This window comes from Argentina silus, assembly GCF_951799395.1.
Source record: "Argentina silus genome assembly, chromosome: 18".
Classification (NCBI taxonomy): Eukaryota; Metazoa; Chordata; class Actinopteri; order Argentiniformes; family Argentinidae; genus Argentina; species Argentina silus.
In genome coordinates, this window is record NC_139672.1 from 7,694,804 (window position 1) to 7,707,560 (window position 12,757).

Genomic DNA, 12,757 nt, shown 5'->3' on the forward strand with positions numbered 1-12,757 from the left:
AAAACCCTCTAATGGAGCCTCACTGCTGCTGGAGGTGGGAGATGTAGTCTTTTTGCGACTCTGGCAGAACGCATGGGTGTATGACAATGGACACCACCACACCACCTTCAGTGGCCACCTGCTGTTCACTATGTGAAGGGAAGCTCATTCAGTAAATTACTGTTGTTACTCAGTCAGTCTTCCTGAGTTCTCTGTTTTTATCATGTATGTTGTAAGATAATACAACCTGAGAGTGGAAAGGACGTCGAAGAACAATTCACGTGCATATTGGATTATAAGTAATGTAAAATATGTCTGATGTCTTTTATGTGTTTGTGTGTACTGTATGTTAACGATGTGATGTAAAGTGCCGTCTCAGATTGGTACTGCTCTGCCTCACACAGTCACACATACACTGTGCCATACTTACAGTACTCTAGCTCCATTGCATGAACGTAGGTAATGCTGCCAAGGGATTATGTTCATTTAAGACTGGCAACGTTTTCACCTGAACCCTGCCTTCATCACTACGGTAGCCAGGTAGAACATCACACTGACGTTCAATAGACTGATGAAGTGGGACTAAAAATTCAAATAAATAATTTCAAACTGATTAACGAAATATTGTACCGATCACTGATACAGATGATAGAGAGTGATGCAAGTATGGTTACTGAAATATTGAATAAAGATACTATTGGCCAACAACAAGTGTTATTTTCCTGAGAGGACACGACACCCTGACTTGTTTAACACACCTTCTGTAGCAGTATTTCCACTGGATGATGGTCACAGTTACATTCCTTTGAGGACTGAGGTACTGGACCATACCCATAAATAGTAACAGGAGAATGTAGGCTACTTTGACACAGTTCATGTGGGAGCAAATTGTCAGTTTTTAGTGTGTGCTCCATTACCACTTATGTGCCATGGGCCATGTGAATAACTCTGCAGTTACAGTAGTAAACAAATCTGCCCTACAGCCCTAGTTTTCTAGCAACATATCTAAAGGTGCCAATATTGACATCACCTGTTAATGGGTTACAGTAGGTGAAGGTGAGGGTATTTATGAAGGAGTTCTGAGATATAACACAAATAGAGAGGAAAAAAGAGGTGTCCTGTTTAAAAATGGAGATCACTGTTGTTCTGCTGACCGTTCTGTGCTGCTGTCTGTCTGGGGAACATCATATTTTGGGAACAACTGATATTCACTAACCGTATGATTCCTTTCTAATTCCCTTGTAAACAAATGATCAACTGCCCAATCTTTTCATATCACATGTTACACTGATATCACCTGGTAATGGTTAAAGGTGTGGGTATATAAACTAGCAGATTGAGGTATATCACCAATTGAGAAGAGAAAAGAGGCATCATGAATGAAGACTCCTGTGGTTCTGCTGACGTTGATCTGCTGCTGTCTGTCTGGGGCGCAGGTTCAGAGAAATTAATTGCAATCTGCTTAATGTTGTCAGGGACAACATGTTATGGTGCAGGAGTGGAGTTAAAAACACAGAATGGTCATGTGATAAGTCAGGTTTATGGTTAATTTTGGTGATCCCAGATCAAATTTGAATGTGGTAAAATGTGCTGTTCCACTAGTCTTTTGTAACTTCATATTGTTGCTCTGATACAGGTTTCTTCACAGCACCAGTGAAGGGTGTTTACCAGTTCCAGTTTTACCTCTATGGTGGTGGTCACACTTCACATCCTACAGGCGCTGTCTTGGTCAAGAACGGACAGCCTGTAGTTATAGCTGACGAACACCAACCAACCTATAATGTAAACCCCTCTAATGGAGCCTCACTGCTGCTGGAGGTGGGAGATGTAGTCTTTGCGTGACTCTGGCAGAACTCATGGGTGTTTGACAATCAAAACCACCACAGTACCTTCAGTGGCCACCTACTATTTTCCATGTGAAGAAATAATCATTGGGAGGGTTGAAGTGACAGGTCACACCGAAATCACATTTTCAAAGGTTTTCCTCTAAAGTGTCTAATGTGGAGATGCGTCCATGTTGTGTACATCCTTCTTCATACCTCAATGCCAAATGAATGGGAAAGATAGGCACCATCTCATTTTGATGTCAACTATTCCTTTCACTTGAGTCAGCATTCTAAGATGCTCTTATGCAAGTCTGTTTGCTTGACCATTTTTTTTTATTATTGTTCTTTTATTGTGACTGTAAATGAAATTATGGGATGATATTGTCTCATCGCGAATAAATGTGATTTGTTATGATCTGAAATCTCTCCCTGTTTCTTGTTTATGTCAATGTGATTCTTATTTTGATAAAAGCTGATAAATCATTGATCTGATTAAAAACTATTGGCCTTGACTCTTTTCCTCTCTCTATTTCCTCAATAAAATAAAAGTGATAACGTGTCACTGATATCACCTGGTAATGATTAAACAGGTGAACACACTGTATATAAAGGAGAGAATTTAAATGCAAAAACAACACATTGCAAGAGAAGAAAAGAGACAACCAGTAGAAGAATGAAGACTCCTGTGGTTCTGCTGACGTTGCTCTGCTGCTGTCTGTCTGGGGCGCAGGTTCAGAGAGACCCTGAAGATGCAGGCAGTGAGAATGACATCACTCAACAGGTTCTCTACAGAGAAGGAGACAGCAGAGTGAATGAGATTCAGACAGAGACACAGAGAACTGAACCTGCAGCCTCAACACTCTCCCAACAAACCTGCCAGCCTGACATCCACGCTGTGCTGAGAGAGATGAGCGCTATGATGGCAGAGCAGAGAGTCGAGATGAGACACACACAGTCAGAGCTGAAAGAGCTACAGGTCAGACTGAGAGAAAGTGACAACCAGGTGGAGGAGTTGAAGACAAAGAATGAAGGTATTTCCTGGAAAGTTTGTGGGACTATTCTAATAATAATAACATGGCATAACATAGCTATTTAAACAACATCATAATGATGCAATTACAAGCGGTACAGACCAGACTGAGTGCCAGTGAGAGCCAAGTAAAAAGTATTGTATGACAATTACTAATAAATGCCTATTGAGCTTATTACAACTCTCTTACCTTCTCACAAGCCAAAATATAAAGTTATTCAACTGTATAGTTTGTAAACAATTGTGTCGCTTTGTTAAGTCCTCAGATATGTCTATGAATTTGATATTCCCCCCCTGACTCATCGAACAAAACAAGTGGCAGGTCAGACATTTGGCTAAAAAAAAAGAATAAAGAATTGCACCTTTCTGTCAAAGATCTTTTCATTTAACCATCAGTTTTTTTTGTTCTATGTTTGCAATTACAGCCCATGACACAACACTTGCTGCATTGACAGCCCACTATGAGAGTCAGAGGAAAGAAAATGAAGGTATAGTCTGTGTGTGAAAAACACAACATACTTGACTTCCCTTTGAAACCTGGTGTACAGTTTTGGCTGACTCAGGCCTCTACAATGTTTATTTTCAGGACAAGCCATTGAGCTTACATCCTTGAAAGCCAGGTCAAACCACACTGACAGTCAAGTGGAGGAGCTGAGGAGGGGAAATGAAGGTAATATCTGTAAATATTCTTAACAGGATTTACAATCAGCATCAGGTTACAAGCAGCTTATAAACCATTAATAGCTTGTACACCATTGATAAATTGATAAATTGTCACACTTTATTTTGATAGGCTTGTATAAATGCTCACAGCCAACAAACTATCAACTGCAAGTCTATAATATATATATGCTGATATATATATAGATACACACACACACCCACACACACACACACCCACACACACACACACACACACACACACACACACACACACACACACACACACACACACACACATACACACACACACACACACTCACACGTATCATGAACAAAAAGGCATTTTGTCACTTTGTTTAATGTTTAATGTTCAGTTTATCAGCAGAACCTCTTCATACAGTACAGAGAGTTTCCTCCACCATTGACAAAAGGTCCCATCTGTGTCTCACAGTCAGCAAGGTGGCTTTCTCAGCCTCACTACTGGCTTCAGGGAGTGGAAACACAGGACCCTACAATGTCCAAACCCCTCTGGTCTTCAGACATGTCATCACAAACACTGGCAATGCTTACAACTCAAACACAGGTATGGTACAGTACACTCAAGTCAGACACGTGTAAAGAAATAAAAAACACAGCTGTCAGAGCTATTATCCATTCTACCTCACAGTTTTGTCAACAATTACGTGTGTGAATCCTCATACAGTCTGGGAGGCTTAGTTCAATAAAATGGAGAAATGAGCAACTTCCTACTTCTTACTGCTTCCTCATGTATTCATGCAGCAAAGGCTTTTAGAACAGATTCAATGAATAAAACAGAACCAAATAAGTGCAGCAGGTCAATATGTTACGATCAATCATAAATATGTGTTTTATTTTGCTGCTTAAATACAGGTTTCTTCACAGCACCAGTGAAGGGTGTTTACCAGTTCCAGTTTCATCTCTATGGTTCTGGTCACACTTCACATCCTACAGGCGCTGTCTTGGTCAAGAACGGACAGCCTGTAGTTATAGCTTACGAACACCAACCAACCTATGTGGTAAACCCCTCTAATGGAGCCTCACTGCTGCTGGAGGTGGGAGATGTAGTCTTTGTGCGACTCTGGCAGAACGCATGGGTGCATGACAATCACAACCACCACACCACCTTCAGTGGCCACCTACTATTTTCCATGTGAAGAAATAATCATTGGGAGGGTTTAAGTGACAGGTCACACCGAAATCACATTTTCAAAGGTTTTCCTCTAAAGTGTCTAACGTGGAGATGCGTCCATGTTGTGTACATCCATCTTCATACCTCAATGCCAAATGAATGGGAAAGATAGGCACCATCTCATTTTGATGTCAACTATTCCTTTCACTTGAGTCAGCATTCTAAGATGCTCTAATGCTGGTCTGTTTGCTTGACCATTTTTTTTTATTATTATTATTCTTTTATTGTGACTGTAAATGAAATTATGGGATGATATTGTCTCATCGCGAATAAATGTGATTTGTTATAAACTGAAATCTCTCCCTGTTTCTTGTTTATGTCAATGTGATTCTTATTTTGATAAAAGCTGATAAATCATTGATCTGATTAAAAACGATTGGCCTTCACTCTTTTCCTCTCTCTATATCCTCAATAAAATAAAGGTGATAACATGTCACTGATATCACCTGGTAATGGTTAAACAGGTGAACACACTGTATATAAAGGAGAGCATTTAAATGCAAAAACAACACATTGCAAGAGAAGAAAAGAGACAACCAGTTGAAGAATGAAGACTCCTGTGGTTCTGCTGACGTTGCTCTGCTGCTGTCTGTCTGGGGCGCAGGTTCAGAGAGACCCTGAAGATGGAGGCAGTGAGAATGACATCACTCAACAGGTTCTCTACAGAGAAGGAGACAGCAGAGTGAATGAGATTCAGACAGAGACACAGAGAACTGAACCTGCAGCCTCAACACTCTCCCAACAAACCTGCCAGCCTGACATCCACGCTGTGCTGAGAGAGATGAGCGCTATGATGGCAGAGCAGAGAGTCGAGATGAGACACACACAGTCAGAGCTGAAAGAGCTACAGGCCAGACTGAGTGCCAGTGAGAGCCAGGTGGAGGAGCTGAAGACAAAGAATGAAGGTATTTCCTGGAAAGTTTGTGGGACTATTCTAATAATAATAACGTGGCATAAAATAGCTATTTAAACAACATCATAATGATGCAATTACAAGCGGTTCAGACCAGACTGAGTGTCAGTGAGAGCCAAGTAAAAAGTATTGTATGACAATTACTAATAAATGCCTAATGAGCTTATTACAACTCTCTTACCTTCTCACAACCCAAAATATGAAGTTATTCAACTGTATTGTTTGTAACCAATTGTGTTGCTTTGTTAAGTCCTTAGATATGTCTATGAATTTGATATTCCCCCTGCCTCATCGAACAAAACAAGTGGCAGGGCAGATATTTGGCTAAAAAAAAGAATAAAGAATTGCAACTTTATGTCAAAGATCTTTTCATTTAACCATCACAGTTTTTTTTGTTCTATGTTTGCAATTACAGCCCAAGACACAACACTTGCTGCATTGACAGCCCACTATGAGAGTCAGAGGAAAGAAAATGAAGGTATAGTCTGTGTGTGAAAAACACAACATACTTGACTTCCCTTTGAAACCTGGTGTACAGTTTTGGTTGACTCAGGCCTCTACAATGTTTATTTTCAGGACAAGCCATTGAGCTTACATCCTTGAAAGCCAGGTCAAACCACACTGACAGTCAAGTGGAGGAGCTGAGGAGGGGAAATGAAGGTAATATCTGTAAATATTCTTAACAGGATTTACAATCAGCATCAGGTTACAAGCAGCTTATAAACCATTAATAGCTTCTACACCATTGATAAACTCATAAATTGTCACACTTTATTTTGATAGGCTTGTATAAATGCTCACAGCCAACAAACTATCAACTGCAAGTCTATAATATATATATGAGTATATGTTGATATAGATATAGATAGACACACACACACACACACACACACACACACACACACACACACACACACACACACACACACACAATATGCATGTATCATGAACAAAAAGGCATTTTGTCACTTTGTTTAATGTTCAGTTTATAAGCAGAACCTCTTCATACAGTACAGAGAGTTACCTCCACCATTGATAAAAGGTCCCATCTGTGTCTCACAGTCAGCAAGGTGGCTTTCTCAGCCTCACTACTGGCTTCAGGAGCTGGAGACACAGGACCCTACAATGTCCAAACCCCTCTGGTCTTCAGACGTGTCATCACAAACACTGGCAATGCTTACAACTCAAACACAGGTATGGTACAGTACACTCAAGTCAGACACGTGTAAAGAAATAAAAAAACACAGCTGTCAGAGCTATTATCCATTCTACCTCACAGTTTTGTCAACAATTACGTGTGTGAATCCTCATACAGTCTGGGAGGCTTAGTTCAATAAAATGGAGAAATGAGCAACTTCCTACTTCTTACTGCTTCCTCATGTATTCATGCAGCAAAGGCTTTTAGAACAGATTCAATGAATAAAACAGAACCAAATAAGTGAAGCAGGTCAATATGTTATGATCAATCATAAATATGTGTTGTATTTTGCTGCTCCAATACAGGTTTCTTCTTAGCTCCAGCTTTCACTTGAGTCAGCATTCTAAGATGCTCTAATGCTGGTCTGTTATTTTTATTATTGTTCTTTTATTGTGACTGTAGATGAAATTATGGGATGATATTGTCTCATCGCAAATAAATGTGATTTGTTATAAACTGAAATCTCTCCCTGTTTCTTGTTTATGTCAATGTGATTCTTATTTTGATGAAAGCGGATAAATCATTGATCTGATTAAAAACGATTGACCTTGACTCTTTTCCTCTCTCTATATCCTCTATAAAATAAAGGTGATAACTTGTCACTGGTATCACCTGGTAATGGTTAAACAGGTGAACACAATGTATTGTGGCGATCGTGAGAAGCAGAGGCTTAGTAGCTTTTAGTGAGTTTATTGTAATATATACAACGGTACACAAAAGACTTAACTTAACTAACAAAACTAACATTGGGCCACTAAAACCAACAACACTCAATTCTACGGTTTTGCCCCGAACATTCACACTGCAAGGCATGATTGGAACACAGCAGCAGCCAATAGCAGTAGCCTAAACAAAAGAACAACAATAGCCCCGCCCCTCGCCGGCGCTACAGTATATAAAGGAGAGAATTTAAATGCAAAAACAACACATTGCAAGAGAAGAAAAGAGACAACCAGTCGAAGAATGAAGACTCCTGTGGTTCTGCTGACGTTGCTCTGCTGCTGTCTGTCTGGGGCGCAGGTTCAGAGAGACCCTGAAGATGGAGGCAGTGAGAATGACATCATTCAACAGTTTCTTGACAGAGACGGAGTCAGCAGAGTGAATGAGATTCAGACAGAGACTCAGAGAACTGAACCTGCAGCCTCAACACTCTCCCAACAAACCTGCCAGCCTGACATCCACGCTGTGCTGAGAGAGATGAGCGCTGTGATGTTAGAGCAGAGAGTCGAGATGAGACACACACCGTCAGAGCTGAAAGAGCTACAGGCCAGACTGAGTGCCAGTGAGAGCCAGGTGGAGGAGCTGAAGACAAAGAATGAAGGTATTTTCTGGAAAGTTTGTGGGACTATTCTAATAATAATATCATGGCATAACATAGCTATTTAAACAACATCATAATGATGCAATTACAAGCGGTACAGACCAGACTGAGTGTCAGTGAGAGCCAAGTAAAAAGTATTGTATGACAATTACTAATAAATGCCTAATGAGCTTATTACAACTCTCTTACCTTCTCACAACCCAAAATATGAAGTTATTCAACTGTATTGTTTGTAACCAATTGTGTTGCTTTGTTAAGTCCTTAGATATGTCTATGAATTTGATATTCCCCCTGCCTCATCGAACAAAACAAGTGGCAGGGCAGATATTTGGCTAAAAAAAAGAATAAAGAATTGCAACTTTCTGTCAAAGATCTTTTCATTTAACCATCACAGTTTTTTTTGTTCTATGTTTTCAATTACAGCCCAAGACACAACACTTGCTGCATTGACAGCCCACTATGAGAGTCAGAGGAAAGAAAATGAAGGTATAGTCTGTGTGTGAAAAACACAACATACTTGACTTCTCTTGGAAACCTGGTGTACAGTTTTGGTTGACTCAGGCCTCTACAATGTTTATTTTCAGGACAAGCCATTGAGCTTACATCATTGAAAGCCAGGTCAAACCACACTGACAGTCAAGTGAAGGAGCTGAGGAGGGGAAATGAAGGTAATATCTGTAAATATTCTTAACAGGATTTACAATCAGCATCAGGTTAGAAGCAGCTTATAAACCATTAATAGCTTGTACACCATTGATAAACTGATAAATTGTCACACACCGTCAGAGCTGAAAGAGCTACAGGCCAGACTGAGTGCCAGTGAGAGCCAGGTGGAGGAGCTGAAGACAAAGAATGAAAGTATTTTCTGGAACGTTTGTGGGACTATTCTAATAATAATAACATGGCATAACATAGCTATATAAACAATATCATAATGATGCAATTTCAAGCGGTACAGACCAGACTGAGTGCCAGTGAGAACCAAGTAAAAAGTATTGTATGACAATTACTAATAAATGCCTAATGAGCTTATTACAACTCTCTTACCTTCTCACAACCCAAAATATGAAGTTATTCAACTGTATTGTTTGTAAACAATTGTGTCGCTTTGTTAAGTCCTTAGATATGTCTATGAATTTGATATTCCCCCCCTGCCTCATCTAACAAAACAAGTGGCAGGTCAGACATTTGGCTAAAAAAAAAGAATAAAGAATTGCACCTTTATGTCAAAGATCTTTTCATTTAACCATCAGTTTTTTTGTTCTATGTTTGCAATTACAGCCCAAGACACAACACTTGCTGCATTGACAGCCCACTATGAGAGTCAGAGGAAAGAAAATGAAGGTATAGTCTGTGTGTGAAAAACACAACATACTTGACTTCTCTTGGAAACCTGGTGTACAGTTTTGGTTGACTCAGGCCTCTACAATGTTTATTTTCAGGACAAGCCATTGAGCTGACATCCTTGAAAGCCAGGTCATACCACACTGACAGTCAAGTGGAGGAGCTGAGGAGGGGAAATGAAGGTAATATCTGTAAATATTCTTAACAGGATTTACAATCAGCATCAGGTTACAAGCAGCTTATAAACCATTAATAGCTTGTACACCATTGATAAACTCATAAATTGTCACACACCGTCAGAACAGTTTATCATCAGAACCTCTTCATACAGTACAGAGAGTTACCTCCACCATTGACAAAAGGTCCCATCTGTGTCTCACAGTCAGCAAGGTGGCTTTCTCAGCCTCACTACTGGCTTCAGGGAGTCGAAACACAGGACCCTACAATGTCCAAACCACTCTGGTCTTCAGACGTGTCATCACAAACACTGGCAATGCTTACAACTCAAACTCAGGTATGGTACAGTACACTCAAGTCAGACACGTGTAAAGAAATAAAAAACACAGCCGTCAGAGCTATTATCCATTCTACCTCACAGTTTTGTCAACAATTACGTGTGTGAATCCTCATACAGTCTGGGAGGCTTAGTTCAATAAAATGGAGAAATGAGCAACTTCCTACTTCTTACTGCTTCCTCATGTATTCATGAGGCTTTTAGAACAGATTCAATGAATAAAACAGAACCAAATAAGTGCAGCAGGTCAATATGTTATGATCAATCATAAATATGTGTTGTATTTTGCTGCTCCAATACAGGTTTATTCAGAGCACCAGTGAAGGGTGTTTACCAGTTCCAGTTTCATCTCTATGGTCGTGGTCACACTTCACATCCTACAAGCGCTGTCTTGGTCAAGAACGGACAGCCTGTAGTTATAGCTTACGAACACCAACCAACCTATAATGTAAACCCCTCTAATGGAGCCTCACTGCTGCTGGGGGTGGGAGATGTAGTCTTTGTGCGACTCAGGCAGAACGCATGGGTGTATGACAGTTATAACCGCCACACCACCTTCAGTGGCCACCTGCTGTTCACTATGTGAAGATATAGTCATTGGGAGGGTTTAAGTGACAGGTCACACTGAAATCACATTTTCAAAGGTTTTCCTCTAAAGTGTCTAATGTGGAGATGCGTCCATGTTGTGTACATCCACCTTCATACCTCAATGCCAAATGAATGGGAAAGATAGGCACCATCTCATTTTGATGTCAACTATTCCTTTCACTTGAGTCAGCATTCTAAGATGCTCTAATGCTGGTCTGTTTGCTTGACCATTTTTTTTTATTATTGTTCTTTTATTGTGACTGTAAATGAAATTATGGGATGGTATTGTCTCATCGCAAATAAATGTGATTTGTTATAAACTGAAATCTCTCCCTGTTTCTTGTTTATGTCAATGTGATTCTTATTTTGATAAAAGCTGATAAATCATTGATCTGATTAAAAACGATTGGCCTTGACTCTTTTCCTCTCTCTATATCCTCAATAAAATAAAGGTGATAACGTGTCACTGATATCACCTGGTAATGATTAAACAGGTGAACACAATGTATATAAAGGAGAGAATGTAAATGCAAAAACAACACATTGCAAGAGAAGAAAAGAGACAACCAGTTGAAGAATGAAGACTCCTGTGGTTCTGCTGACGTTGCTCTGCTGCTGTCTGTCTGGGGCGCAGGTTCAGAGAGACCCTGAAGATGGAGGCAGTGAGAATGGCATCACTCAACAGGTTCTCTACAGAGAAGGAGACAGCAGAGTGAATGAGATTCAGACAGACTCAGAGAACTGAACCTGCAGCCTCAACACTCTCCCAACAAACCTGCCAGCCTGACATCCACGCTGTGCTGAGAGAGATGAGCGCTATGATGGCAGAGCAGAGAGTCGAGATGAGACACACACCGTCAGAGCTGAAAGAGCTACAGGCCAGACTGAGAGAAAGTGAGAGCCAAGTAAAAGGTATTGTATGATAATTGCTTGTGTATGGAAACAAATGTAAACTACTTTAAACATTTTAATCTACTCAAAACATATGAAATGAAAATGATCACTTTCAATACGCTACATGTATGATGAATTACATTAATTTTTTTGCCACAAACAACTACTCTTGCATCCATGAAGGCCAAGTCAAATGCTACTGAGAGTCAGGTGGAGGCTCTGCAGAGGTATAATGAAGGTAACAGGCTTGAACGTCTACTAGTACTTATTGAGTATTCATACCAGGTAACAATCCATAACAATGCAGGCATTCAGAAACCTTCATAAACAGTTGTTAAATGCCTGAATATTTCTGATCTCTGTAGTTTATTTAACCCATTAAACCCATTTAACCCAACAGAACTACTGTACACTTCAGCTAATATTGTCTCATCTGTGTCTCACAGTCAGCAAGGTGTCTTTCTCAGCCTCACTACTGGCTTCAGGTTATGGAACCACAGGACCCTACAATGTCCAAACCCCTCTGGTCTTCAGACGTGTCATCACAAACACTGGCAATGCTTACAACTCAAACACAGGTATGGTACAGTACACTCAAGTCAGACACGTGTAAAGAAATAAAAAACACAGCCGTCAGAGCTATTATCCATTCTACCTCACAGTTTTGTCAACAATTACGAGTGTGAATCCTCATACAGTCTGGGAGGCTTAGTTCAATAAAATGGAGAAATGAGCAACTTCCTACTTCTTACTGCTTCCTCATGTATTCATGCAGCAAAGGCTTTTAGAACAGATTCAATGAATAAAACAGAACCAAATAAGTGCAGCAGGTCAATATGTTATGATCAATCATAAATATCTGTTGTATTTTGCTGTTCCAATACAGGTTTCTTCACAGCACCAGTGAAGGGTGTTTACCAGTTCCAGTTATATCTCCATGGTCTTGGTCACACTTCACATCCTACAGCCGCTGTCTTGGTCAAGAACGGACAGCCTGTAGTTATAGCTTACGAACACCAACCAACCCATAGTGTAAAACCCTCTAATGGAGCCTCACTGCTGCTGGAGGTGGGAGATGTAGTCTTTTTGCAACTCTGGGAGAACGCATGGGTGTATGACAATGGACACCACCACACCACCTTCAGTGGCCACCTGCTGTTCACTATGTGAAGGGAAGCTCATTCAGTAAATTACTGTTGTTACTCAGTCAGTCTTCCTGAGTTCTCTGTTTTTATCATGTATGTTGTAAGATAATACATCAACCTGAGAGTGGAAAG

The 12,757-nt window shown here is 40.2% G+C and overlaps 1 protein-coding gene across 3 annotated transcripts; it reads left to right on the top strand.

Moving 5' to 3' along the window:
- The first annotated feature begins 3,219 nt into the window (after positions 1-3,219).
- On the top strand, positions 3,220-10,906 carry LOC310818721 (uncharacterized protein). Of its 3 annotated transcripts, XM_083689741.1 has the most exons (10): positions 3,220-3,323; positions 3,422-3,505; positions 6,037-6,099; positions 6,198-6,281; positions 8,564-8,626; positions 8,725-8,808; positions 9,422-9,484; positions 9,583-9,666; positions 9,867-9,998; positions 10,301-10,906. In XM_083689741.1, the coding sequence occupies exons 1-10, from the start codon at positions 3,245-3,247 to the stop codon at positions 10,582-10,584; spliced, it is 1,020 nt and encodes a 339-aa protein (XP_083545867.1). In that variant the 5' UTR covers positions 3,220-3,244; the 3' UTR covers positions 10,585-10,906. The 3 variants fall into 3 exon arrangements, with proteins under 3 accessions (XP_083545867.1, XP_083545868.1, XP_083545866.1); XM_083689742.1 differs by lacking the exons at positions 3,220-3,323; positions 3,422-3,505 and adding an exon at positions 5,508-5,613; XM_083689740.1 differs by lacking the exons at positions 3,220-3,323; positions 3,422-3,505; positions 6,037-6,099; positions 6,198-6,281 and adding an exon at positions 7,768-8,140.
- Positions 10,907-12,757: the final 1,851 nt, after the last annotated feature.

What these genes read in the sequence shown, in the direction of transcription:
- LOC310818721 (XM_083689740.1), top strand. Translation starts at nt 7,783, where the DNA reads ATGAAGACTCCTGTGGTTCTGCTGACGTTGCTCTGCTGCTGTCTGTCT. An exon ending in TCAGAGGAAAGAAAATGAAG is followed by an intron (nt 8,627 to 8,724) that starts GTATAGTCTGTG and finishes GTTTATTTTCAG; the next exon opens with GACAAGCCATTGAGCTTACA. An exon ending in GCTGAGGAGGGGAAATGAAG is followed by an intron (nt 8,809 to 9,421) that starts GTAATATCTGTA and finishes TTGCAATTACAG; the next exon opens with CCCAAGACACAACACTTGCT.